The following is a 25,502-nucleotide window of genomic DNA, read 5'->3' as shown; positions in this document are numbered from 1 at the left end:
CTTTTTGCTATTCTGATAATCTGGGTTGATGCGAGAAGACCGAATCCTAATAAATGGGATCGACTCTCTCGGTTCTCTTTCTCCCAGGTTTTGTTCTTGGTCCTCGGGGATCCTTAGCGACGCCTCTGGCACCGCCTCTCCCGTGAGTCCACCCTCGCATTGCCGTGCGCACGCGCATTATTTTGATTGGCTCTACTCCAGTGAGTGACGAGCAGGATTAGCCAATGGTATCAGGAGAAAGGTGGAGCGGCGCCTCCAGGACGCCCCAAGGATCCTGCCTTATTGAATATTCACGAGGGAGGCGGGTTGACGCCGCTACTAGCTACGGTCGGCGCCATGAAGTGAGAGGGGGTTCGCGGTTCGCTAGTGGGCGCGGGGTCATGGAAGATGTGGGGCGGGGGGGCGCGGTGGGCGTGCCCGGGACCCCTGCGGGGCGAGGGGAGACTGAGGAGTGGGGTGGGGACAGATGCGAAGATCCAAGGTGCTGTAACGAGGACGGGCAGCGAGGAGATGCCGAGGGGACCCGGAGGGTCCTGGGGAACTGGGGGATATCCGGGAGAACCAGCGGGCCGAGCCCGTCGGGTAGCCTCCCTCGGCCAGACGACTGGGGAGTATATGGGCTGGAGAGGGGCTGAGGGGACGCGGGACTGACCGGGCAGCCCACACCTCCAGGCTCAACGTGGACGGGCTGCTGGTCTACTTCCCCTACGACTACATCTACCCGGAGCAGTTCTCTTACATGCTGGAGCTCAAACGCACGCTGGATGCCAAGGTGCGTGAGGCTGCCGCACGGGTGTCTAGGACTGAAAATGCAAGAGATCTAGATAGAAATCCGAGGTCCCTGGAAAGCCAGCACCCCCGAACCTCCTGTTGTCTAAAATAATAATAGTTAATAATAGCAGCAGCTGACTTTTATCAAGGGCTGCGCTGCCCCGTGGTGGGGAACACAAAGAATTTGGGGACGGCTACCTGACTTGGAATCCTGGATCCACAGCTGTGTGCCATTGGGTAAATCACTTAGCCTCCCTGTTTCATAGTTTTCACCTCTGCAAAATGGGCATAGTAATAATACCTTATCTCAGAGGTTAGTGTGAGGGTTACATGAGCTAATTCACTAAGTGAGATAGTAGTTCTCACCACCTGGGGAGATTTGGACCCCCCAGAGGACATTCGGCAGTGTCTGGAGACGTTCCTGCTTGGCATACTGGTGGAGTCTGGGAGCTTCTGTCATCTAGTAGTTCGAGAGAGGCCAGGGATGCTGCTAAACCTCTTACAGTGCGCAGGACAGCCCTCCACAACCAAGTATGATCCCGTCCCCAAGTGTCAACAGAGCCAAAGTTGACAAACCCTTATGTAAGACACTTAGAAATACTGCCACGTGCAGAGTAAGTGCTGTGGAAGGGTTTGCTGAGTTAAAAGAAAAAGGGCTCACTTATATCAGATACTATGCTAAATGCGTAACCCCCAGTTTTCCATTAGGTTTTATTAGACCCATTTTAGAGATGAAAATACAGAGGCCAGACAGGTGAAGGCACTTGCCAAAGACCACTCAACCAAGAGGTGGCAGAAGTGGGGTTCAAACCTGCTGCTCCTGGGTCCCAGACTTTCAATTGCTGTGTTGTCCTGCCATTCCAAGATGGTGGCCTTCTGAAGGGGTGGGGTGTCCCCAGAGTTTGTGCCCCTGAAGTTCTGAGAGCCTGTGTTTTGTGTCTCTCATTCCCAACATGCAGGGTCATGGTGTCCTGGAGATGCCCTCAGGCACTGGGAAGACAGTGTCGCTCTTGGCCCTGATCATGGCGTACCAGCGGGTAAGGGGCCTATTGGGCCTGTGGTGGGGAAGGAGGGAAAGGGGCCAGATGGGGGCTGAACTGGTTGTCATTGGCAGGCGCACCCGTTGGAGGTGACCAAACTCATCTACTGCTCGAGGACAGTGCCCGAGATTGAGAAGGTGAGCTGGGGCCAATACTCATGCTCTTCCACGTTCACTGGACCTCACTGGTCCCCCGGTGGTTGCCATCACAGGTTGGGGGGTGGGTGTTGGCGAAGAGGCTGGGGCCAGCTGGGCAGGGGCTTGTGCTTTCACTGTGGCCAAGCCCCCCCCCCACTCCCCGCTTCCTCCACTGGCACAGGTCATTGAAGAGCTTCGGAAGTTGCTCAACTTCTACGAGAAGCAGGAGGGTGAGAAGCTGTCATTTTTGGGGCTGGCTCTGAGCTCCCGGAAGAACCTGTGTATTCATCCTGAGGTGAGCGCCCATTTCCTCCCCTTGCCCTAAGCTCCGGGGTTGAGGAAACTCTTCCATCCAACCAGGAGTTTCAGCACCTGAGACTAGACCTCTCCACAAGGTATGCAGGGGCCACGCACAGAATTCTCTTCTTACTCACTAAATTCCACTCATTGTTCATGGCCGAGGCAAGCACACCTCCTCCAGAGAGCCCTCCTAATTTTCCCCCAGCCTGAGAGAGGTTAAAAAGGCACTTCCTGGAGTCTAGCAGGCCTGGTTTCCTGGCTCTGAATCTTATTAGTTGTGTACTTTTCAGTAGGTGATTTCTGCTGTCTGAGCCTCAGTTTTCTTTTCTGTAAAGTAAGGATAAATAAGTACCTGCTTCATACAGTTGTTGATAAGACTAGGTGAGAAGCCCTGGCCAGTGTGGCTCAGTGGATTGAGCGCCGGTCTGCATACCAAAAGGCTGCTGGTTTGATTAGGGGCACATGCCTGGGTTGTGGGCCAGGTCCCTCACTGGGGGCATATAAGAGGCAACTGATCAATGCTTCTCTCCCTCTCTGTAACCCCTCCCTTCCCCTCTCTAACAAATAAATGAAATCTTTAAAACAACAACAACAACAAAATCTATTTTGAGTTAATTGAAAAAAAAATGAGGTGAAGTCATGTATGTATAGCCCTTAGCATACACAAAGAACTAAAAGAATATAGAATTTGTCACAATATTGATAGAAACATGACACATAAGATATTAGTTGTTATTTTAAAATTGCATTACAGAACCACAAGGCTCCCTGTGCACCAGGCTCTTTTCTAAGCACTTTATTTATTTATTTATTTTTAAGATTTTATTTATTTATTTTTAGAGATTGAAGGGAAGAAGAAAGAGAATGAGAGAAACATCAGTGTGGGGTTGCTGGGGGTCATGGCCTGCAACCCAGGCATGTACCCGGACTGGGAATCGAACCTGTGACACTTTGGTTCGCAGTCTATGCTCAATCCACTGAGCTATGCCAGCCAGGCTTTTTCTAAGCACTTTATGTGTGGTAATGCATTCTATAATGTTATCTGTAAGAATATATGAGAAATAATACATATGATGGCCTTGGCAACTGCTGGGATAGGAAAGGGAGAGGGAAGGGCCAGCTGCCTTGGGGCTTTATAGTGGGTGAAGGAAAGATTTTGTCTGGGGGAAAGGCGGCCCTGGGCTGTGGGGGTGCCGCAGCAAGGCCTCAGGGGGCTCAGAGTAGCTCTGGACCAGGCGGCTTGCTGTGCTGTGTGCTCAGACCCTCTTCTGATGCTTAGATCTTGCCATGGGCGTGGTTATGTCAGCATTTTAAAAGATTAAGCTGTAGCCCTGGCTGGTGTGGCTCAGTGGATTGAGTGTGAGCTGCAAACCAAAGGGTCACCGGTTTGATTCCCAGTGGGGGCACATGCCTGAGTTGTGGGCCAGGTCCCCAGGAGGGGGCGCATGAGAGGCAACCATTCATTGATGTTTCTCTCCCTCCCTTCCCCTCTTTCTAAAAATAAATAAAATCTTTTAAAAATAAATAAAAGATTAAGCCATTATCTTCAATCTACACACTAAAGAATCTCACAGGCTTAATGTATTTTTTGTTTATCGTTTTCTGAGGTATAATTGACATTAGTTTCAGGTGTACACTGTAATGATTCGGTGTTGTGTACATGGTGAAATGATGACTGCACCATGTCTAGTTAATATCCATTGTCTAATGTAGTCATACAGAGTTTTCGTGATGCAAACTTTTAGGATCTGTTCTTTTAACTATTTATTTTAAAATATTTATTTATTTATTTTTATTTTTTTTGTATATTTTATTGATTATGCTATTACAGTTGTCCCATTTCCCCCCTTCACTCCCCTCCACTCTGTACCCCCTCTCCCACCCACGTTCCCCCCCCCTTTAGTTCATGTCCATGTGTCATACTTAGGAGTTCTTTAGCTTCTACATTTCCCGTACTATTCTTGCCCTCCCCCTATCTATTTTCAACCTACATTCTATGCTACTTATTCTCTGTACCTTTCCCCCTCTCTCCTCCTCCCACCTCCCTGTTGCTAACCCTCCATGTGACCTCCATTTCTGTGGTTCTGTTCCTGTTCTAGTTGTTTACTTAGTTTCTTTTGGTTTTGCTTTAGGTGTGGTTGTTAATAATTGTGAGTTTGCTGTCCTTTTACTATACATGTCTTTTCTTTATCTTCTTTTCTTAGATAAGTCCCTTTAACATTTCATAAAATAAGGGCTTGGTGATGATGAACTCCTTTAACTTGACCTTGTCTGAGAAGCACTTTATCTGCCCTTCCATTCTAAATGAGAGCTTTGCTGGATAGAGCAATCTGGGATGTAGGTCCTTGTCTTTCATGACTTGGAATATTTCTTTCCAGCCCCTTCTTGCCTGTAAGGTCTCTTTGGAGAAATCAGCTGACAGTCTGATGGGAACTCCTTTGTAGGTGACTGTCCCCTTATCTCTTGCTGCTTCTAGGATTCTCTCCTTCGTTTTTACCTTGGCTAATGTAATTATGATGTGCCTTGGTGTGTTTCTTCTTGGGTCCAACTTCTTTTGGGGCTCTCTGAGCTTCCTGGATTTCTTGGAAGACTATTTCCTTTGCCAGATTGGGGAAGTTCTCCTTTATTATTTGTTCAAATACGTGCTCAATCTGTTGCTTTTCCCCTTCCCCTTCTGGTACCCCTATAATTCGGATGTTGGAACATTTAAAGATGTCCTGGATGCTCTTAAGCTTCTCTTCATTTTTTTGAATTCTTATTTCATCATGCTTTCCTCCTTGGTTGATTCTATCTTCCTTCTGATCCACTGTATTGTTTTGAGACCCAGTTTCCTTCCCTTCACTATTGGCTCTCCTCCGTGTATCTTCCTTCATCTCTTTTATGGTAACCTGCATCTTTTCATCTAATTTGCACCCAAAATCAACCAATTCCGTGAGCTTTCTGATCACCAGTGTTTTGAACTGTGCATCTGATAGATTGGCTATTTCTTGGTCGCTCAAAAGGATGAGTCCTGGGGGACTGATCTGTTGTTCTGTTGGAAACATGTCTCTCCCTGTCTCTCCTTTTTTTCCCTTTTTTTTCTGGTCTGGTCGCTCTTGTTACGGTGGGGGGCGGAGCCTTAGGTGTTCACTGGGGCTGGGCACCCCAGTCGCTATATTGTGACGTTATATGTGGGGGCAGAGGCGGGAGCGGGTATGGGAGGGAACAATGTTGATAGTTCTGTTCTCCTGGGATCTCAGTCCCTTCTCTGGGATCGTGGGCTGCGAGCTCTGCCCTGGTCCACAATCGCTGCCTCACTGGGTCTGCCAGCCGCAGCTTGCGTACTCGGACCACCGCTGTGTTCTTGTGAGTCCCGGATGGCTTTTGAGCCAATTTTGCGCCAAGTTTTCCCCGACCTCCGCGCGCCGCCGACCCGCGCCCACCCGGCTCGTCCTCTCTTACCAGTCTGGATGTACGGGTCTACTTCAACTTCTTGGCTGTCTGACTTCCATTCAGATAAATCCTCTGTCAGTTCTGGGTGTTATTCTGGCCGTAAATTGTTGTTGTTCTAATCTTGGTTGTGCGAGGAGGTACGGTGCGTCCACCTATTCCTCCATCTTGCTGGAAATCAATATTTTATTTATTTATTTTTAGAGAGAGGGGAAGGGAGGGAGAGAGAGAGGGACAGAAACATCAATGTGTGGTTGCCTCTCTCGAGTCCCCTATGGGGGACCTGTCCCACAACTCAGGCATGTGCCCTGACTGGGAATTGAACCAGCGACACTTGGTTTGCAGGCTGGTGTTCAATCCACTGAGCTACACCAGCCAGGGCTCTCTTCACATTTTTCAAATATGCAGTATAGTATTAACTGTCATCACCATGCTGTACATTACATCCCCATGACTTACTTATAGCCAGGAGTTTGTACCTTTGGGCCACCTCTGCCCATTTCATCCACCCCAACCTTACCTCTGGTAACCATCAGTCTCTTCTCTGTATCTACGAGCTTGGTTGTTTCTCTTTCCTTTTACTTTTCCTTTCTTTTTTTTTAAGTTTCTAAGTATAAGTGAGATCATATGTAATTTGTCTTTCTCTGTGTGACTTATCTCACTTAGCATAATGCCCTGATGATCTAACCATGTTGTTGAAAATGGGAATATTTCCTTCTTTTTCATGGCTGCATAATACTCCATTGTGTATAGGGCTTAATGTCTTAAAACTAATAATTTAAGGGCGATGATTTTGCCACTCTTGCCCCCTGCAGTAAGTTCCCAAGTGTCTTAACTGTCTATTATTGAAACAGACCGAGTTTTCCAAAAATCCCCTCATCTCACCCCAAACAAGAAGGCCTCCCACCCCCCCCAACCCCCCGCCCCAGTCTGGAGGGGCAGGCGCCAGGTTCCGCCAGTGGTTGGGTTCCGCAGCCGCGCTCAGTGCTGAGCTGCAGCTGCTCTCAGTGCTGAGCCACACCCCAACCCGCTCCCCAGGTAACGCCCCTGCGCTTTGGGAAAGACGTCGACGGGAAATGCCACAGCCTCACAGCCTCCTATGTGCGGGCGCAGTACCAGCAGGACACCAGCCTGCCCCACTGCCGCTTCTACGAGGTGCCTGCCAGGACAGGGCCGAGGGTGGGGTGGGCCAGACGGCCTGTGGTAGCCTACGTCCCTGACCCCCAGGCCCCCTCTTGCCCCGCCCCAGGAATTTGACATCCACGGGCGCCAGGTGCCCCTCCCTGCCGGCATCTACAACCTGGACGATCTGAAGGCCGTGGGGCGGCGCCAGGGCTGGTGCCCATACTTCCTTGCCCGCTACTCGGTGAGGAGGCTGCAGGGGGTGAGCTGGGGGCGTGTGTGAGGGTTCAGGCTGCCTGCCATCTGACTGCCTGTGTCTGTCTGTCTGCCTATATCTCCTTATGGGTCCATGCGTCTGTCTGTGTCTGTCCCCTTATTTTTGTGCCTTGCCCATGTCTGCCTGACCTTGCCTCGCCTCTGTCTACCTGTGTCATGTCCGCCTGTGTCTGTCTGTCCTTGCCTCACCTCTGTGGGCCTATGAGGAAGTGATGCGGTACTGTGGGTGGGTGGGAGGTATTGGGGTTCAGGGGTCACGGGTGGCATTCAGGCGTAACCCTCCCTCCTGGCCCCCCAGATCCTGCATGCCAACGTGGTGGTTTACAGCTACCACTACCTCCTGGACCCCAAGATTGCAGACCTGGTGTCCAAGGAGCTGGCCCGCAAGGCCGTGGTGGTCTTTGACGAGGCCCACAACATCGGTGAGGGCGGGGCTTGGGAGGCGGGCCAGCCCCTTGGGCTGCTGCCTTGTCTCCACCTGCCTGAGCCCGGCCCTCTGCCCCGCCCCACCCCAGACAATGTCTGCATCGACTCCATGAGCGTCAACCTCACCCGCCGGACTCTCGACAGATGCCAGGGCAACCTGGAGACCCTGCAGAAGACAGTGCTCAGGTGGGGGCGCGGGCAGCTGGCACACCCTGGGGCCCGCCTTGTCCCTGCCACCGGGCTCCTGCCTCTCCCGGGCCCCTGTTCTCTGCCTGACCTGCCTCCAGGGACACCAGCCCTGTCCCAGTGTCCCCTGCTGGTCCTACACACAACCTCCCCACAGGATCAAGCAGACGGATGAGGAGCGTCTGCGGGAGGAGTACCGGCGCCTGGTGGAGGGCTTGCGGGAGGCCAGTGTCGCCCGGGAGACTGACGCCCACCTGGCCAACCCCGTGCTGCCTGATGAGGTGTTGCAGGGTGAGCCGGTGTCCCGCCTCGGCCGGCTCCCTGCCCCCACCCCACCCCCGCAGCATGGTGGCTGACCCCTTCTCCCTGCAGAGGCGGTGCCGGGCTCCATCCGCACGGCGGAGCACTTCCTGGGCTTCCTGCGGCGCCTGCTGGAGTACGTCAAGTGGCGGCTGCGTGTGCAGCACGTGGTGCAGGAGAGCCCCCCAGCCTTCCTGAGTGGCCTGGCCCAGCGTGTGTGCATCCAGCGCAAGCCCCTCAGGTGCAGTCCCACTCAGCTGGAGGGGTGGTCGGGTCCCTTGGCCTGGGGTCATCAGCTTGCCAGTGTCAGCAGTAAGTGAAGGGTAGAGGGTGAGGGGAACATGCATGACCCCTATTGCCAGAGCAGGCAGGTCCAAGGACAAGGTCAGAGCTGGCCCTAGGGTCCCCGTGTTGGGCAGGGCCTGGCAGGCAGCACTTGGCTTGAGCAGAGACTTCACCTGAAGAGAGTTTAATGGACACACTGTTGATGGAGGGGTTGGGCAGGGCAGACGAGCCAGCAGGGGCACCTGCAAGAGCTCAGAGGTCATTCCACCTCTGGCCACAGGGCAGGGGAGAGGGGCCCTGAGGAGGGGCTCCTGACAAGACCCAGCAGGTGGGAGCTTGGAGGAAAGGCCCCAGGCCCCCTGGACCCCACCTCTTCCCCGCAGTGCCTCTCCCCGCCCCACCCCGTGCTGGGCCTGAGGACCAGAGAATGGGTCTGGCTGGAGGGCGGGGCTTCCTGTGCTTTTCCTTGGCTGCTTTGGATGAGCCGTGATCCCTGACCTTCAGTCCCCTGTCTTTGGAATGGGTTCTGTGCAGCTCTCTGTGGTGGTTGAGTAGAAAGCAGTGCTGTCAGTGCCCGCTCTGTCTGGAGCACTCGGGATGAGCTAAGCCCTTTATACTCCGTGTCTCACGGTGTCCCCGTGCTGTAGATGAGTTCACTGTGGCCCAGAGCGGGGAAGCCCTTGCCCATGGTCACACAGCACTGCGAGGGGTAGCTGTGCACAGCCCAGCCTGGGGGGCCCCGAAGCTCCAGGCTGCTCCGTCTCTGAGGGGTGGGGCAGCCCTTGGGGCGGCCTGGCCTTTCTCCCCCAATGGGAGACGGGCTCTTAGCCACTCAACATGGGTTGTGTGAGGGCCTGCTTTGTGCTGGGGACACAGTGGGACTGAGACAGCCCTGGCCCTGCCCTCCGGGCTCAGTCCAGTGGGGACACAGACCCTTCTCCAGACAGGGACAAACCAGAGCAGGGAGCGCTGGGGTGGGAGAGCCTCAGGGGCACCCACTGCAGCTTGGAGATGGGGTGAGGAGGGTGTGGAAGACAGGCCTGAGGAATGACACTCAGGAGCAGGTTCCAAACTCAGGAGGCAGGCGGTGCTGCTCCGGGCCTTGTCCCCAAGGCATGAGCCTCAAGCCCGATGGATGGTCAGTGTTTGTGGCCGGGTGGCCTCGTGTGTGCATGGGTGTGACGCAGTGTGTGTGAGATTGTGAGGGTGAGTGAGCCTGTGGGACTCCGATGCTGGATGTGTCACCAGGGTGGCTGAGTGTGACAGACGGTATGAGGTTCTGGGCATGAGTGTGTGCCCATGTGGCCGTGCAGGGTTCACGTGTCTGGGATCCCAGGTGTGGCTGAGCCTCTCCTGTTTTGACGGAGAACCCGAGTCTGAGACTGTGTGATCCTGCGTGACACGGGACCCCATGACTCGGGTGTGTGACTGTCACTCTGTGTGCCCTTGTGCGGCCTCAGCTCTGCTGTGCACTTGGGCAGCCTTCGGGCACAGAGGTGGCCGAGATGGCCCCAGTCCCTGCCCTCACTGAGCACCTAGTCACCTGTGGAGGCAGAGGCGTGGCCACGCCCTCTGACAGGGGAGGAGGGGCTGCCGGTGCCGTCTGTACCTCCCCGTAACCCTGTCCGCCGCCCCCACCAGATTCTGCGCTGAGCGCCTCCGCTCGCTCCTGCACACCCTGGAGATCACCGACCTCGCCGACTTTTCCCCACTCACCCTCCTGGCTAACTTTGCCACCCTTGTCAGCACCTACGCCAAGGGTAAGTGCGGCTCGTCCTGCCCCCGCTGGGGCCCCTGGCAACTGGGATCAGGGTCCACGAGAAGTCCGGACCGTTGTCTGTGTGACACGGACACTCAGGACCTCGTAGAGCTGGGCTCAGGGCCTCGGGCTCTGAGGGCACTGGGCGGCCACTGACAGGTTTGAGTGAGCACGCCTCATGCGCGGGTTTGCGTTTTCAGAGGCTCCCTCTGGCTGCAGACTGGGGAGGGGGCAGAGCCAGGTGCTGGTGGGAGAGGAGGCCAGAGAAGCTCTGTGGGGTCAGCTCACACTTAGGGTGCAGGAAGGATTTGGTCGTTCTGTTCCTGTTGGCACTGGGGAGCCATGGCAGGTTCTGAGCAAGGGAGAGGCCGGGGCAGATTTGCGCTTTAGAAAGATTCTTTCTGCAGGGACCAGAGGCAGGGTAGCTGGACCTGGGCCAGGGCTGGACGAGAGAGAAAGAGGGCGGGGGTGGAGGCAGATGTGGGAGGTGAAGAGGCGGGGACTTGGGGCCTGCTTGTGGGCAGCGTGGGGCCGGAAGGAACCCTTGAGGATGATGCTCAGATTTCTAGCTTGCCGGGGAGCAGGGAAGTGTTCCAGAGGCCTCATCGCCTTCATTGGTCAGCACTCCCTCCCCGTGCTTGCTGTGGGCAGGCCCAGGGCTCCTGTGATCCCCAGGGATTACTCCTCTCTCGGGGAAACCAGGTCAGGCCTGCCTGTGCACCGCCGGGCCTGCGCAGCAGCAGCAGCAGCAGGGAGCCCCACTGGAAGCTCCCTCAGTGGGTGTCCCTCCAGCCCGCACTCTCTGTCCTCTGGGCCGCCCTTCTCCTCTCTGCCCCACTTCCCATCTGCCAGCACCTCACTTCCTTTTCCTGGAACGCCTCCCCCACCCTCTGAGCCCCTAGCTGCTCCCTCGTCCTCAGGTCCCAGCTTAGCAGAGACGTCTCTTCCTCTGTGAAGCCCTCTCTGACTGCCATCCTGGGTCTGGCCTCTCTTCTGGGCTCTCCCATCCCAGCCCTGCCACTCTGGGTGGTCGCTGTCTGCGGGCAGCCCTGTGTCCCTGTCACTGAAGTGTGAGCCCTGAGAGGGCAGGGCCAGAGCTGTCCTGGTCACTCTGTGTCCCCAGCACAGGTCTGGGCACAGAGGACTTGGTCTCCCCCCCGCCCAACGAAGTGGAATTGAATATGTGACTTTATTTATCTATTTGTTCAACTAATGAGCCAAGCCCAGCACTGGGGAAGCGGCAGGAACCAAGAAAGACCTCATTCCTGACCTCTTGGAACTAATGTTCTGGAGGGAACGCATGGTGGCAAAGACACAAACTAGGAGGATAGTTCTAGAAAGGGATCGTTCTCATGAGAAACAGAGAGGCCGCCGTGTGGGAGCCGGCCGGCAGTGGCCAGGGCTGCCAGGGAGGGCATTTCGGGGGAGCTGACGTTCGAGCTGAGTCCAATGACCCAGTGGAACTGGCTGCCCGGGGTTGGCACCCCGAGGGCCCTGCAGGGGCATGAGCCAGGTGGTTTTTACAGGTTAGGCGGGAGACCTGTGAGCAAGGGGGAGATGGCGTCAGGATGGCAAGGCCCCTCGGATGATTCTGGGGCCCGGGAGAGGTGTGGTGGGGTGGGAGCTGTGAGGGGCTTCGGAGCAGGGAAGACATGTGACCCGACTCGGGATTTCACGGGGCCCCTCTGGCTGCAGTGGTGGGAGCAGCGGTGGGAGCCGGGAGTCCTGTGTGGAGGCGACAACAGTGGGTTGGGTGGGAGGGGCTGTTGGCTGCACTGGGGACGGGGTCGGGGGAGGCAGAACTGACAGCCTCCGGACAGAAAGGTCGAGGGAGGAGGCTTGAGCGGCAGGGTGGTCCCTTGTGGCCCTGGGAGAGACTGAGGCAGGACCCTTAGGTGCTCTCTGCCCAGGGCCCTCCATGAAAGTTTGCACAGGCGCCGGTCCTAGGGAGCAGTGGGCAGGTTGCGGTGTATTTTGGACTCAGGTGCCTGGGTTTTACGGCTTGGGCTGCAGGTGGCTGGTCTCTTTCACCGAGGGGGTGGGGACTGGGCGAGTGGGCACGGTTATTACCTGCGCCCCGGACTCTCGCTGGCCCCTGCAGGGTTCACCATCATCATCGAGCCCTTCGACGACAGGACCCCCACCATCGCCAACCCCATCCTGCACTTCAGGTGAGGGCTGACCCCATCGGGGGAGTGAACGGGCTCTGGTGCCCCGGCCTGGCCGTCACCACCCTCGCCTGCTTCCCACAGCTGCATGGATGCCTCGCTGGCTATCAAACCCGTGTTCGAGCGCTTCCAGTCCGTCATCATCACGTCCGGGGTGAGGACCCTTCGCTGCCGCCCAGGCCCCAGCCCGCCCCTGTGGGGCCCCCGCTGCCCGCCCAGTCCTGCTGACATCCCTCCTGTTGTCCTCACCACAGACGCTGTCGCCGCTGGACATCTACCCCCGGATCCTGGACTTCCACCCTGTCACCATGGCCACCTTCACCATGACGCTGGCCCGGGTCTGCCTGTGCCCCATGGTGCGTGGGACAGAGCTGGGTGCTGGTGGGTGGGGAGAGGCCTGTGAGGGTGGCTTCCCTCCATCTGCTCCATCCGTCGATCGGGCAGGAGAGCCGTGCCGCTCAGGGCACAGGCCCGGGGCCTCCCAGGCCCGGGACGCCATGCTGCTGCTCCCTGTGGGCGCGCTTCCCGGTCTCAGCCTCTCGTCTGCAAACCGGGTGCCTGCTCTGCGTCCCCCGAGGCAGTGGAGAGGGGCGAGCTCATGGGTGCAGAATGCTTACGTGGCCCAGGGCCTGGCGCTTGGTTAACCTGGCTCTTCCCAGTTCGTTGTTTGGCTGTGACCTTGGCAAGTGACCCTTCTGCTCTGCCTCAGTCTCATCTGTAAATTGGGCAGCTTAGCACGGGCCCTCAGTCCTTCATCTGAAGCCCGCGGCCTGGCATGTTTGGGAACCGAGCGTTTTCCGGTCTTCAGAGACCAGGCTCGTGCCGCGTGCTGGACGGCAGCCCCCACGGGGCGGAGCAGCATCCCGTCGGAGTCTTACGTCAGCAGCGAGACGGTTTAAAGGGACCCAGAGGGACATCAGTCAGGCTCTGAATGGATTCAGGGCCAGGCGGCCTCCGCTGCTCCATTAGTTTGTGCTGAACTTGGACATCCGGACTCCCAGACTGAGGCGGCTTTGGGAGCTGTCTTCCAGGGGTTGCGGCCTGGTGCCACCGTGCACTGCAGCTCGGGTTTGTGAGGTTGCAGTCAGGGTGCGCCAGTGTCCGTCAGGGTCATGGCGAGGGGTGTGATCCCAGGACCAATGGGCCGGAGGCTGGGGCCGGCTGCGGGTTGCTGGCTGGCTGGCTGGGAGTGTGGGCAGGCTTGGGTGCAGTTCTGTCTCTGCTGTTGACCTGCTGCTCGACCTTGGGCAGGCGACCCACTTCCTTGGAACCTGAGGTCATTTTTCTGTGCAGCACAGATGAAGGGGTGGCTGAGGGTTCATTCAGTGATGCCGTGTCTCTGAAAAGCTCAGACCAGCACCAGCTGGCAGCCGGCACACACACATCAGAGTGGTCGCTGCTGCTTCGCTTATTGTGACCTCTCCCACTCTCTCCAGATCATCGGCCGAGGCAACGATCAGGTGGCCATCAGCTCCAAATTTGAGACCCGGGATGACATTGGTATGCCGAGCTTGGGGGTGGTTTGTGTGGGTTCCGAGAGGCGGGGTTATCAGTCAGTACGATGTAAATCTTGCTGCAATAATAAGTACACTCCAGTCAGTGTGGTTGCACACAGGGGTTGCTTCTTGTGCACGGTTTGTGCATTGTGGATTGGTGGGGGTCTGCTCAATGTCAACTCCCTGGGAACCCCCACCATTGAACATGTCACTGCTGTGGTGAGATGTGGCTGGAGGGAGCATGGTGACCATGGTGGACTGTACACTGGCTCACAAAGGGGCTCACCTGGAGGTGGCACACAGCCACTTCTGCACTCATTTCATTGGCCGTGGCAGGTTACACGGCCACACCTAGCTTTGGGAGAAGTGGAGGGGGTGGTGTCCTCCCACCCACCTGCACGGAGAAGTGGGATATGTATGGGAACAGCCCAAAGATGGCCCACTGGGGTTCTGGGAAGCCCAGGCTCAAGGCCAGGCATTAGACAGGAACGCTCTGGTAGGGAGTGAGTAGGGAGGAGGGCCCAGGCCAGCAGAGGGCCCAACCTCTGACCCCCGCCAGCGGTGATCCGGAACTATGGGAACCTGCTGCTGGAGATGTCCGCTGTGGTCCCCGACGGCATCGTGGCCTTCTTCACCAGCTACCAGTACATGGAGAGCACCGTGGCCTCCTGGTACGAGCAGGTACGCCCGCCACCCTGCACCCGCACCCACGGAGGGCGCCCCTCTCTGGTCGTGGCTCTGCCGCTCTGTGTTGGCATCACCTGTGTTGTAAATGGTGACACTTGTCATAGGTGGCAGGCGTGTGTAGGACATGAACAGTTGGAAGAAAAGAGAGTGTATGACCCTGTGCCCCTCCCCCCACACCCAGGTCAAGAACTGACACGTTAGCAGCCCCTGTGGGCCCTTCCTTCAGCGGCGCACCCCTCAGGGGAGACAGCTACCCCCACCCTCTCGGTTCCTTGTTCCCTTGATGCTTTTTGGGGCGGGGGTTACCAGCACAGCTGCCCCCCCTAGTATGTACGGCTTGACGTGCAGACACTGGGTAGCAGGCGTGACCCTAGCTGGGTGCTGTGCTATTCGGGGAAGGTTTTGGAGAGTTAAAACGGGACAAAGACCCGGGGCAGAGTCTGCGCCTGGGAGCGCATGCGCGAGGTGATGGGCATCCTGGAGACCAGCCGGGCGCTGGGTGGTGGCAGGAGGTAGGGACCGGAGCAGCTGCTCCGCCCCGTCTGAGCCCCGCGGCCTGGCTTTGGGGGCCGGTGAATGCAACTCTCCTGTGGGGTGAGGTGGGTGAACTTGGCTCCTCCAAACTCCACGGGGTGGTGGGGGTGGGCACCTTCTCCCCGATGACCACGACCTTGGTTTGTCCTCAGACGGGCTCTTCCCACACAGCAGGAGCCCCGCGGCCTGAGCGCCTTTTGCTTAAGAAACCGTTGCCTGCCCCCAGGTCACAGAGGTAGTCTCCAGTGTTTGCTTCTAGAAAGCTCTGTAGTTTCAGCCTCACTTCAAGGTCTGTGAGCACCTCAGGTTCATCTTTTCTCCTGTGTGGGAATCCAGTGGCTCCAAAGAGCTCTCCCCACTGAATGCTACAGCACCCCGTCTGCGAGGGGGTGTCGTCAGCGTCCCCATCAGTCACTGTGGGGGGGGTCCCCGATCGGCTGTCCTGGGCCACAGGTCCGCCCCACTTGTCCTCGTCTGACAGATGGGGGTCAGTTCCCCACCAGGGTCACGGGGTTTCCCCGAAAGGGGTGAGCCTGGCCCGTGCCCCTCCCTCCTCCGGGTCTCCAGTGGGGCGGGAGGTGGTCTGTTGCCTGGGAATCCGGCACAGTCGAGTTTAGCCAGGACACCCATGAGCTTAACCCTCCTGCCGCCGCCCCACGCCCTGACCAGCCGAGCGTCCTTCCCAGGGCATCCTCGAGAACATCCAGAGGAACAAGCTGCTCTTTATTGAGACCCAGGATGGGGCCGAGACCAGTGTCGCCCTGGAGAAGTACCAGGAGGTGAGTATGGCAGCGGCTGGGGGCGGGGGGCGGTATATGCTGAAAGAACGGCTGGGGAGGGGCCCCAGCAGCAGCTCTGAGGGGCTGCAGCTCCGACTCGGCCACTCCTGCCCTCCCCAGGCCTGCGAAAATGGCCGGGGGGCCATCCTGCTGTCGGTGGCTCGGGGCAAAGTGTCCGAGGGGATCGACTTCGGTGAGTAGACTCGGCTCTCCCCTTCCCAGGAGCCTCCGGGGGCTCTGGCCCTGACTGCTTCCCAGGGGCCTCCCGTCCCCTCCATCCCTGGGTGCTGGCCTCGGTCCTCTCCCCCCACTCTCTCCTGACCCCTGGGCTGCGTGCAGTGGCTCTGTGCAGCTGGTCTCATCTGTCCCCCTGTCCCCCCGCCACCCCACTGTCTGCACAGTGCACCACTTCGGACGGGCCGTCATCATGTTCGGTGTCCCCTACGTCTACACCCAGAGCCGCATCCTCAAGGTGAGCCAAGCCGAGGATCACGGTGTCGGGGACTCCCTTGGGCCCTCCCCCAGGACTTCTGCAGAGGGACAGGCGTCCACTTAGGGACCGCTTCCCCACCTCCTCACTGCAGGCGCGGCTGGAGTACCTGCGGGACCAGTTCCAGATCCGAGAGAACGACTTTCTCACTTTTGACGCCATGCGCCACGCGGCCCAGTGCGTGGGCCGGGCCATCAGGGGCAAGACGGACTATGGCCTCATGATCTTCGCGGACAAGGTGCGGGTTCCGGGCCCTTCCAGCCCAGCAGTCCTGTCTCCCCCACCCCACCCCACGCCCCCACCCCACCCCACCCCTTCGGTCTTGGTCCAGGTGGGCGGGGCGGGGCAGTGAGCCCCGCCCCACGGTCCTGACACCTCCTCCGGGCAGCGGTTCGCCCGGGCGGACAAGCGGGGGAAGCTGCCCCGGTGGATCCAGGAGCACCTCACGGATGCCAACCTCAACCTGACCGTGGACGAGGGCGTCCAGGTGGCCAAGTACTTCCTGCGGCAGATGGCGCAGCCATTCCACAGGGTGAGCTGGAGGCACCCACTCCCACTTCCCTTCACCCCGCAAGCTAAGCTCCTCCTCTGGGAAAGTCGGCATCCTCCCCACGCCCTAACCCCAGCTGCCACCCCTCCCGTCCCCCACCCCCCCCCAAGAGGCTTGTGTGTGTGCACCCACGTGCTGGCCTGGGAAGTGCCAGGAGGCAGGGCTGCAGCCCAGCAGGTTTGCAGCAGCCTCGAGGTGGGTGGGCGAGGGTGCCGGGGCGAGCAGGCAGGCGGAGCCTCCGGGAAGCTGACCCTTCTCTAGCTGGAACAGGGCTGTCTGGCTGCCACCTCCTGGTGCCTCTGCTGTTTGCAGGGACAGCGTGCTCTGAGTCCTGCGGGTGCGTCCAGACTCCAGCGTGCTGTCCCCGTACCCCATGTGGTTCCGTGTGCTCGAGCCACCTCCTGTCGCTGTGCTCCCCCATCTCCTTGTGGGGGTATGGGAGGAAGTGCAGCAGCTGTCCCCCCTGCCCCTCCAGGAGGACCAGCTGGGCCTGTCCCTGCTCAGCCTGGAGCAGCTGGAGTCGGAGGAGACGCTGCAGAGGATCCAGCAGATTGCGCAGCAGCTGTAGCACCAGGTGGGGGCGGGGCCGCAAAAGCTGTACCCCAGTGGCTCCTGCATCTCACCCCGCCCGAGTCCCAGGGGTGTGGAGGGGCCTCAGGGAGGCGCTGAAAGGCTGTTACAGGAAGGAAGCCTCAGGCAGACACTCCTGGCAGCCAGATGTATACAGCCTTTAATTGAAGGAGGGGAGGGCAGCCCAATCCACTGGCTGTGCCCACCCCTCCCCACTGCTCCCCGAGAGCTTGAGCCACTTGGTCCTGTCGAGTTTAGCGGGGGCCCAGGTCCTGGGTGCTGGTACTGAGAGTCCGAGAGGCCTCACTCAGGTGCCGGCTGGGGGACTGGGAACAAGCACAAGGGATGGCTGAAGGGTGGGCGAGGGCAGGACCCGCCTGCCCCAGCTGCCACCAGAGCTACCCCAGTGGCATGGCTGCCAGTGTGTCCATCGTGGTGGCTGTTGCTCACCCTCCAGTCCCCACCTGACCCCCAGGGAAAACCCATCCGTTCTGCCCTTGGGCCCATTCCACCTACCGGTTCCGGGCTCCCAGCGCCAGCCTGCCCCTCCCTTCCCTTGCCTCTGGGTCCGTCATAGTGGTCCCCACTCCATCCCCGAGCTCACCCGCCTCACCTGGGTCCCGGGAGCCCGGACACCATCCATGTGCAGCGTGTTGAGTGACATGGCTCTCTTCATCCTGCAGGGGTACCAGTGAGCCCGGGAGGGCCTGGCTCCCACCCTGGGAAGACCACCCCGGCTTGGGAGGTAGGAGCCACGGATGGCTCTGGAGCAGAACGCAGGGAGGGGACAGACACCAGGGCTCTTTGTGGACTCCAGCCAACACTCACCCTGCTGCTCCCGCCGCGCCCTCGCCTCGGAGCCGGGAGACCAGCTTCTCGCTCCCTCGCCGGATGGACTCCCGTAACTTGGAGAAGGAGCTGCTCCGACGGAGGGTCTGGGGGCCCCGGGACGCCAGTCAGTCCCCACACCCCACCCGGTCCCCTGCCCACCCGGGAGCCAAAGGGAAGTCCCTCCTCACCTGTTGTTCTGCATTGCCAGCTCTGCCTGTGTTGGGGGCTCCTGGGGGACAGATGGGGGGCATTGGGTGGGGACACTAAGAAGCCACCTGGGGGGTGGGGAGAGACGGCGGGGGGGGCGCTCACCTAGAGGGGCGGGCAGGTCCTCTCTGCTGAGGATCTGCTTGTACAGCTCCTCCGCTTGCTGGTACTTGTTCTGTTTCAAGTAGGCGGAGGCCTGCAGGGGGCGAGGCCTGGCTGAGCCCAGCTCGGGTCTGGGAGCGCCCCCAGCAACGCATCCAGGCACAACACCGCCCCCCCCCAATCCGGGCCTTGCCTGCAGCTGAGCTTGCACTCTGACCCCAGGAGACATTCTGGCTCAGCCCGAGGCCCCTGCTGTACCTGAGGCCAGTGACACGGCCTCTTTGTGCCTTAGTTTCCTCATTTGCAAAATGGGGGCCCAGGAACACCTACCTCACAGGGTCCTTTCAGAAATGGGTGGTACGGGGAGAGTACCACGCAGGGGATCTAGAACCTAATAAATGTCCGATGCTGTCACCTGCACTGGGCCAGTCTCTCCGGCTGCCACTGCTTGCCTGTCTCCTGCCACTTGTGTGTGCTCTGTGCCCCCAGCCTTCCCCAGTCAGGGCCTGGCTGGGAAGCTGAGTCTCAGAACCCCTCCACGGGCCTGGCAGAGCGGGGTGCTCCTGCCCTCTGGCATGCCACCCTGAGGCAACGGTGCCTCCCTGGCATGTGACCTGTCAGTGCCCCCGAGGCCCATGGTGCCCTCACCAAGTTGTTCTTGGTCTTAGCCACGTTGGGGTCATGGGGCCCACCCAGGGCCTCGTAGATGCCCAGGGCACGAGCGTAGTGCCGCTCCATCTCCTCGAACTTGCCCTGGTTCTGGCAGAGCAGGGCCAGGTTGTTGAGCTGCTTGGCCACATCCGGGTGGTCGGCGCCGAGGACCTAGGGGTTGTGGGGCCACAAGTCACTGGGGTCATCCAGGACTGGCATGCCACACAATACAGCAGCCATAAGGAGGGGTCACAAGTTAGGGGTTATGGGGTTGAAGAGGCGTTGGGCCCAAGGGCCGAAGTTCCACCAAATTGTAAAGTCATCAGGTCAGAGGTCATGGTGGTACAGAAACCACCCTGACCTTGGGTTATAAGGTCAAATAAGTAGATCAGGGAAGGGGTTGTACCGAGTTGGGGCATGTGAGGTAAGTTGTAAGAAGAGAGGTCAAAGGTTGAGATCAAATGGAGCTCAGGGGAGGTCAAGTGTGGTGGGTCATGGGAACAGGTGCTCTAGGCTCATGACACCCAGTAAGAAGGGCAGGGGTCACTGGGGCAGACCAGGGCAGCCCAGGGTCAGTATCCTTGCGGGATCTACAGAATGGAGCATTCAGGACCAAGCAGGAAGTCTCCCTGGACTGGGGACTCAGGCTGGGCAGGGGTGGGACCTTCTCACGGATCTCCAGGGCTCGCTGGCACAGGGGCTCCGCCTCCTGGTACCGCCCACGCTTCCCATAGAGGACAGCCAGGTTGTTCAGGGTGGCAGCCACCTGTGGGGTCAGAAGAGGCAGGTCAGGGGCAGGAGGGCCGAGCCCCCGGGCCTCCCAGGCCCCCACTCACCGCTGGGTGCTCGGGGCCCAGTGTCTGCTCCCGGATCTGCAGGGCGTCGTGCAGGAGGTCTGTGGCTTCTTTGTACTTGTTCTGGTCCCTGCAGGGCGGCCCAGGGATGGAGGCGGTCGGCCAGGATGGGGCAGCAGGAGCCGGGCTGAGCCCAGCAGGGGTGATGCCCTCTGAGGGTCCTGTCTGGGTCTCCCCACACCCCCTAAGTGTAGCACGGGGTCCCCGTACCTCCAGATCACCGCCAAGCCTGTGGCCACCCCGGGTATTGCCCCGCTTGGTTGGGGCCTCAGCCACCCACACTCCTCGACCTCTGCCTGGATCCAGGTGTCCTCTCCGGGTCTCTGCCCCCTCCCTACCATGCCTGTAACCCATGCCGACAGCAGACACCAGGGTCCCCCCTCTTCCACCCGATGATGGCTCCTGCCCTTGCCTCCCCCCTGTGGCCCTCACCTGTACACCAGGGCCAGGATGTTGAGCATGGTGGCCACGTCAGGGTGGCAGTGGCCTGAGCTCCGCTCCAGGTCCTCTAAGGCCTGGCGGCACAGTGGCACGGCCACCTCGTAGCGGCCCTGCCCCGCGTACTGGATGACCAGGTTGTGCAGTGTCCTGAGGCGCGCCGGGATCTCGTAGCCGCCCTGCTGAGCTGCTGCCGCCCCCACTGCCTCAGAACCTGGGGGTGGCGGGGGCCCAGTTGTTGCAGGCCTCCTACCCCCACCACCCCCAGCCTCACAGGAGGGGACAGGGACATCTCGGAGCTACAGCCGCCTCCCTGTCCAGCTGGCCCTGGGGATCGTGGGGCCCGGCACTGACTTCTGAGACCGGAACCCCAGGCGTTTAAGTGGCCCTTGGGACATGAACACAGGCACCTACCTGCCTGGTTTCACACCTTCCAGCCTCACCTGCGCCCTGTCACCCCCCCCCCCACAGCCACCTGCTTCATCCACCTGACACCCTGCCCTGACCACCCCTGACCCCTGCTCAGAGACCACAGGGTCCCACAGTCCCTCCCCGGCCTCAGCCTTGCGTCCTGCATGGCTGAGCTCCAGGTCATGTGCCCCCTGCACCCACCCTTCCTTTCCTCCTCCTCGCTGGGGAACAGGGAGGCCAGGCTGTCTCGGCGATGGGGCGACTCCGGCTGCTGCGGAGAGGACAGGAAAGGGGGGAGTCGGGAGGGCCGGCAGGCAGTTTCAGAGATGGGGGTCCTGAGTCTTGGGGTGTGAGGGAGGTGGCGGTCAGGGCCTCCAGAGTCTCCTGAGGGCTTGTGGGGAGGGATCTGGGGGTTTTGTGGAACAGCTGAGGGCTTCTGTGGGTGTTCTAGTGGGTTGGGGGGTTCTCTGAGAGCCCGCAGTCCTGCACTCCATAGAGGGTTGGTGGGGGGCATGGGGTATCTAAGGAGGGTTGGGGCCCTCCTTAGCACACCATGGCCCCGGCCTCGCCCAGCCCCTGGCACCTGGCTCTCTGCAGGTGGGTCGTACTGCCGCAGCTGCCCCAGGAACTCCAGGTGGCTCTTCTCCTCCTCCAGCTGGGCCACGGCCTCCTCACTGGCCCGCAGCCGCCGCTGCGTCTCCTCCAGCTCCTCCCGCAGCCACACGTTCTCCTGGGCCAGCCGCCGGGCCTGCGCTCGCAGCCGCTGCTTCTCGGCCTCCAGCGCGCCCACGTGCGCCGACAGGGCCAGCAGCACCTGCCCCAGGCCCGGGCCTCAGGGTCAGGCCGGAGCACCCCCCTTCTATCAAGTACCCCCAGGTTTGGCAGAGAGCCCTCCGGGGTGACTCCAAGGATGCACAGAGGCCCCCAGCAACAAACCCAAACCCTGTCCCAGGACCCCTCTGATTTCACCCAGGCACACAAATTATTCCCAGGGACTTCCTGTCCCACCCATGCACCCCAAGTCTCCCCAGGACCCACAGTTCTGTGGAAGGATGCCCATATGGTTCAGGGGTTCCTGTCACATCCAAGGGTCCCCCAGTGCCGCTCAGGGACCCCATCTCTGGCCTAGAGCCTCCCTCTCCCAGACCTAGCTCCCTAGGTCTCGCCGACCCCAGGCTTATCCCCCTGCGCACCTAGGCCCTCCTCCCGGGCCTCCCCCAGGTCTGTGTCCCCCCACCAGGGCCGGCCCCTCGTACCTGGGCCTCACCCAGCCCCAGCTCGATGGCTTCCAACGAGTGGCTCACCACCTGCTGCTTTTCCTCCAGCAGCTCCGAGCCAGTCACCGGGCCCTGTCCTGCCAGGGCCTCGGCCAGGTGTCCAGCCAGGCCACGGTGCTCCGCACGCAGGGCCTCCAGCCCCTGCACCACCTGCCGCGTCTGCCGGACCAGCTCCTCAGGGCTCAGGTGCTCAGGGCCCAGCCCCGTGCTGCCAGGGGCTGCCACCTGCACAGACATCGCTGCTCCTGGGGACGGCCAGGATTGCAGAATCGTTGTCAAGGCCGGGCGAGCCAGCCCCTCAGCCTCTAAGCCATTGCGGGCCCCCGGCCCCAGCTATCTCCCTGTCTGGCCACCCCAGCCAGCCCTCTGCCTCCGCACCCTCCGCCTTCCAGCCGACATCCTGGCTCACACCCATCCTGGCCAGCCCTCAACTGGGAACATGCGAGTCTACCTCTGCCCGTCCTCAGCCCCGAGAACAGCTCCCAAACCCACGTGTGACTAACCAGAAGGGGGCAAACGCCTGGCTTGTGGCCTCCCACCCGCCCCAGCCCCCCTGGCCAGCCCTCACCACCCCAAGGGCCCCAGATACCCTGGCCCAGACCTCCTGGCTGTGTGGCCTGGCACTGGAGGCGCCTTGCTGCTGGGTGTGTGGGGCGGGGTGTGTGGAGGCGGTAGCCTCTCTGTGAGCTCATTCTTAGGGTGTTTTGTTGGGAACCAGTCAGACCACTGGGGCTGGGGGCTGGGACGGGAGGAGAGGGCTGGGGGCCGGGGGGCCGGAAGCAGAGGAGGCCTCTCGATGGGGGGCTCAGGGAGGTGGGACCTGCGTGTGGGCTCCTGGGGCCTGAGGAGCTGAGGGACCCTGAGGGAATGGGGGTTCCGCCCTCCACTGCGGACGGGCCCAGCCAGTCCAAGGCGTGTCGGGACATATGTGTGACAGGCGTGGCCCATGGATGCCACCTGCCATGTGACAGCTGAGGGTCTTGGGCCCACACCATAATGTGTGGGGGTCTTCCACGTGAGACTTCACGTGGTTGCATGCGGGTGACGAAGCCCATGACACAGTCGGCGGTGCCTCTGGAACCCTCAGAGGCACCCTCGCACACAAACACACCCCACTCCCGGAAACGCGACTCCACACGCGCCCTCGGAAGGGATTCTTGAAATACGACGTGAGACACGTCCTCCTCTCAGAAACACAGCACAGTCCGGACACGCTCTTCCTCCCCCGAGAAACACAACTCAGTGAACACACTCACGCGTGTCATCCACACCCCCCCTTCTGAACGACAACCTGATGTACGTAACACACTAGCTCCGGGAAACACGCGAGAACACTCCTCTCCTGGGAGTGCGGCCCAACGCACAGACACATTTTATTTCCTCTCAGAAACAAATGCCAACACACCACACATGCAGACACGAACTCTCTCACCCGCGAAAAGATAACCAAACCCCAAATGTCTCCCATCCAGGCCTTCTCCTTGCTCAGGCCCACGACACACGACCCCTCCCACGCTCGCGCAGCTCAGTCGCCCCTGCGTGCCAGGCGCCTCCTCCAAGCGCACGCACTCCCAGAGGATGAGCAGGCCGCCATTTCTCCACTTCCTCCAACTCCCCCCAGCTCCTTGCCGGGCCAGCCAGTGTTTTGCACATGCAGCACACACACGGATACACATATAGAGCTCCAACACGGGCGTGCAAACAGCCCCTGAACTCAGACTCGGTTAGGCTGTCCCAAGTGGGCGCCCAGGGCACAGGCGGCCTCGCAGACACGTAGCAGCGGAGCCCTGGTTTCCGCACACACCCTCACAGGCACACTTCGTTCAGGCCAGGGTGGGTGCCTTGAGCAGCCCGGAGGTTCCCGCACCTGCCTGCAAGTTCACTGTCATGAACACCTGGACACGCAGTAGGGCAGCCTGTAATCCTGTGGGTTTTTGTTTTAAAATTTTAAATCCTCACCAGAGGATACATTTATTGATTTTAGACAGAGAGGAAGGGAGTGGGCAGGGAGGGAGGAAGGGGAAGAGAGAAACATTGATGTGAGAGAGAGACATTGACTGGTTGCCTCCCATCCATGCCCCAGTCAGGGATCGAACCCGCAACCTAGGTATGTGCCCTGACTGGGAATCAAACCTGCAAACTTTTCGGTGCACGGGACGACATTGCAACCAGCTGGACCACCACTGTCATCACCCTCAATTTCTCTGTCCATATATGTTTGGGCATCTGTCAGTCCCTTTCTATATGTGTTGTGTGTTTGTGTCACACTGTCCTTAGTATCATACATCACACACGAGCCCCATAAACAAACACAATCACACAAGGTCAAGAGCCACCTGACAGTTACAACCAGTATTCACACAATTCTGCCGACACATACAACCATCCACAGCCTCAGGCAGCTGAACCCCATGCTCCAGACACAGCCTCGTCTGCACCACCCACAGCCCGACGGATGACCCTAGTACCAGCTACAGGGACCCACACGGCCAAACAGTACCAGGGCTGTTAGCTGGATGCACACCGGCTCCCACATTCACACGGCCCCCAGTCAGTGAGGGCCCCGGCACGTGCTCATCCCTGTGTGCACAACCACAGGGCTGACAGTGACAGTCACGCCCCACATGGCCATCCTGTTGCACACGCTGCCACCTCCCTGCCACTCACCCCACCTTACAGGGAGAGAGACAACCACAGCCACGCCACCTCTTGGTCGCACTCACACCTACCTATTCCACAGCTCAGGTCCCTCCCATACACACAGCCACACACTCGCACGCGATCACAAACACACAGAGGGGGCCCACATTGCCACATTATTCACACAGTCCCCCGGGGGTCACACGGACAGTCCGTCTCCCCTTCACACCCATACCCACAGCCTGACATCTCTGCACTGGAGTTTCCCACGCCATCACACACCCCCCTCAGCTCCGTGCCCCATCTCATACACACGCACACACTATCTCCATCATGTTCAGCCACCTGAAGCGCTCAACTTACTTCTGCCCAGCCCCGTGCACCCCGGCTTCCCGTCAGCCGTCATAAGGGCCCCCTCCCTCCCCCGAAGCTCCGCCCTCGCTCCTGTTTACTTGAGCACCGGGGAGGGGGCGCGGCCCCATCTGGGCCTCCGGAGCCGGGGAAGCCCCAGGGCGGGGCAGGGGCGGTCCAGAGGCCCCCCCGGGCCGGTCCCCGTTGCCAAGCCAGCGGTCCCAGCGGTGCGCCAGGCCCAGCCCTCACCCTCCGCCCCTGCCTCCATCCTTGCGGTCCCCGGGACCCCCGACCCGCTCATCCGGCGTCCACCTGACCGCGGCCGGTTCCGGGACTCACTCCGCTGCGTTGTGCCTGGCGGCGCCCCGAAAGCCACGCACGCTCCGCCGCTCCCAGCTGTGCCCCGCGTCCCGGGCCGTGGGCGGTTCCTCGGGG

The 25,502-nt window shown here is 59.9% G+C and overlaps 2 protein-coding genes across 5 annotated transcripts; one reads left to right on the top strand and one right to left on the bottom strand.

Annotated features, from left to right (window-relative positions):
* The first annotated feature begins 306 nt into the window (after positions 1 to 306).
* ERCC2 (ERCC excision repair 2, TFIIH core complex helicase subunit) lies at positions 307 to 18,137 on the top strand. Its single transcript, XM_045845137.1, has 24 exons — positions 307 to 341; positions 673 to 772; positions 1,731 to 1,808; positions 1,886 to 1,948; positions 2,130 to 2,243; positions 6,716 to 6,832; positions 6,927 to 7,043; positions 7,374 to 7,497; positions 7,591 to 7,687; positions 7,845 to 7,978; positions 8,060 to 8,228; positions 9,914 to 10,032; positions 12,133 to 12,202; positions 12,284 to 12,353; positions 12,454 to 12,555; positions 13,636 to 13,699; positions 14,255 to 14,376; positions 15,603 to 15,695; positions 15,816 to 15,888; positions 16,097 to 16,167; positions 16,280 to 16,423; positions 16,574 to 16,717; positions 17,211 to 17,309; positions 17,989 to 18,137. Exons 1-23 carry the CDS (start codon positions 337 to 339, stop codon positions 17,301 to 17,303), a joined length of 2,283 nt encoding a protein of 760 aa, XP_045701093.1. The 5' UTR covers positions 307 to 336; the 3' UTR covers positions 17,304 to 17,309; positions 17,989 to 18,137.
* KLC3 (kinesin light chain 3) lies at positions 17,450 to 25,502 on the bottom strand. 4 transcript variants are annotated; one of them, XM_045845186.1, is made up of 13 exons: positions 25,407 to 25,502; positions 22,056 to 22,321; positions 21,383 to 21,613; positions 21,001 to 21,070; positions 20,383 to 20,602; positions 19,933 to 20,020; positions 19,761 to 19,862; positions 19,094 to 19,267; positions 18,449 to 18,539; positions 18,325 to 18,365; positions 18,134 to 18,240; positions 17,910 to 17,982; positions 17,450 to 17,631 (listed from the first exon to the last, which is right to left on the bottom strand). In XM_045845186.1, exons 2-13 carry the CDS (start codon positions 22,311 to 22,313, stop codon positions 17,560 to 17,562), a joined length of 1,527 nt encoding a protein of 508 aa, XP_045701142.1. In that variant the 5' UTR covers positions 22,314 to 22,321; positions 25,407 to 25,502; the 3' UTR covers positions 17,450 to 17,559. The 4 variants fall into 4 exon arrangements, with proteins under 4 accessions (XP_045701142.1, XP_045701140.1, XP_045701141.1 ...); XM_045845184.1 differs by having other exon boundaries at positions 25,317 to 25,455; XM_045845185.1 differs by having other exon boundaries at positions 17,919 to 17,982; positions 25,317 to 25,453.

This window comes from Phyllostomus hastatus, unplaced genomic scaffold (genome assembly GCF_019186645.2).
Source record: "Phyllostomus hastatus isolate PE091 unplaced genomic scaffold, TTU_PhHast_1.1 phas_contig_468, whole genome shotgun sequence".
NCBI classification, from domain to species: domain Eukaryota; kingdom Metazoa; phylum Chordata; class Mammalia; order Chiroptera; family Phyllostomidae; genus Phyllostomus; species Phyllostomus hastatus.
Note: the sequence above shows the minus strand (reverse complement) of the source record. Positions and strands in the feature narration are given on the sequence as shown.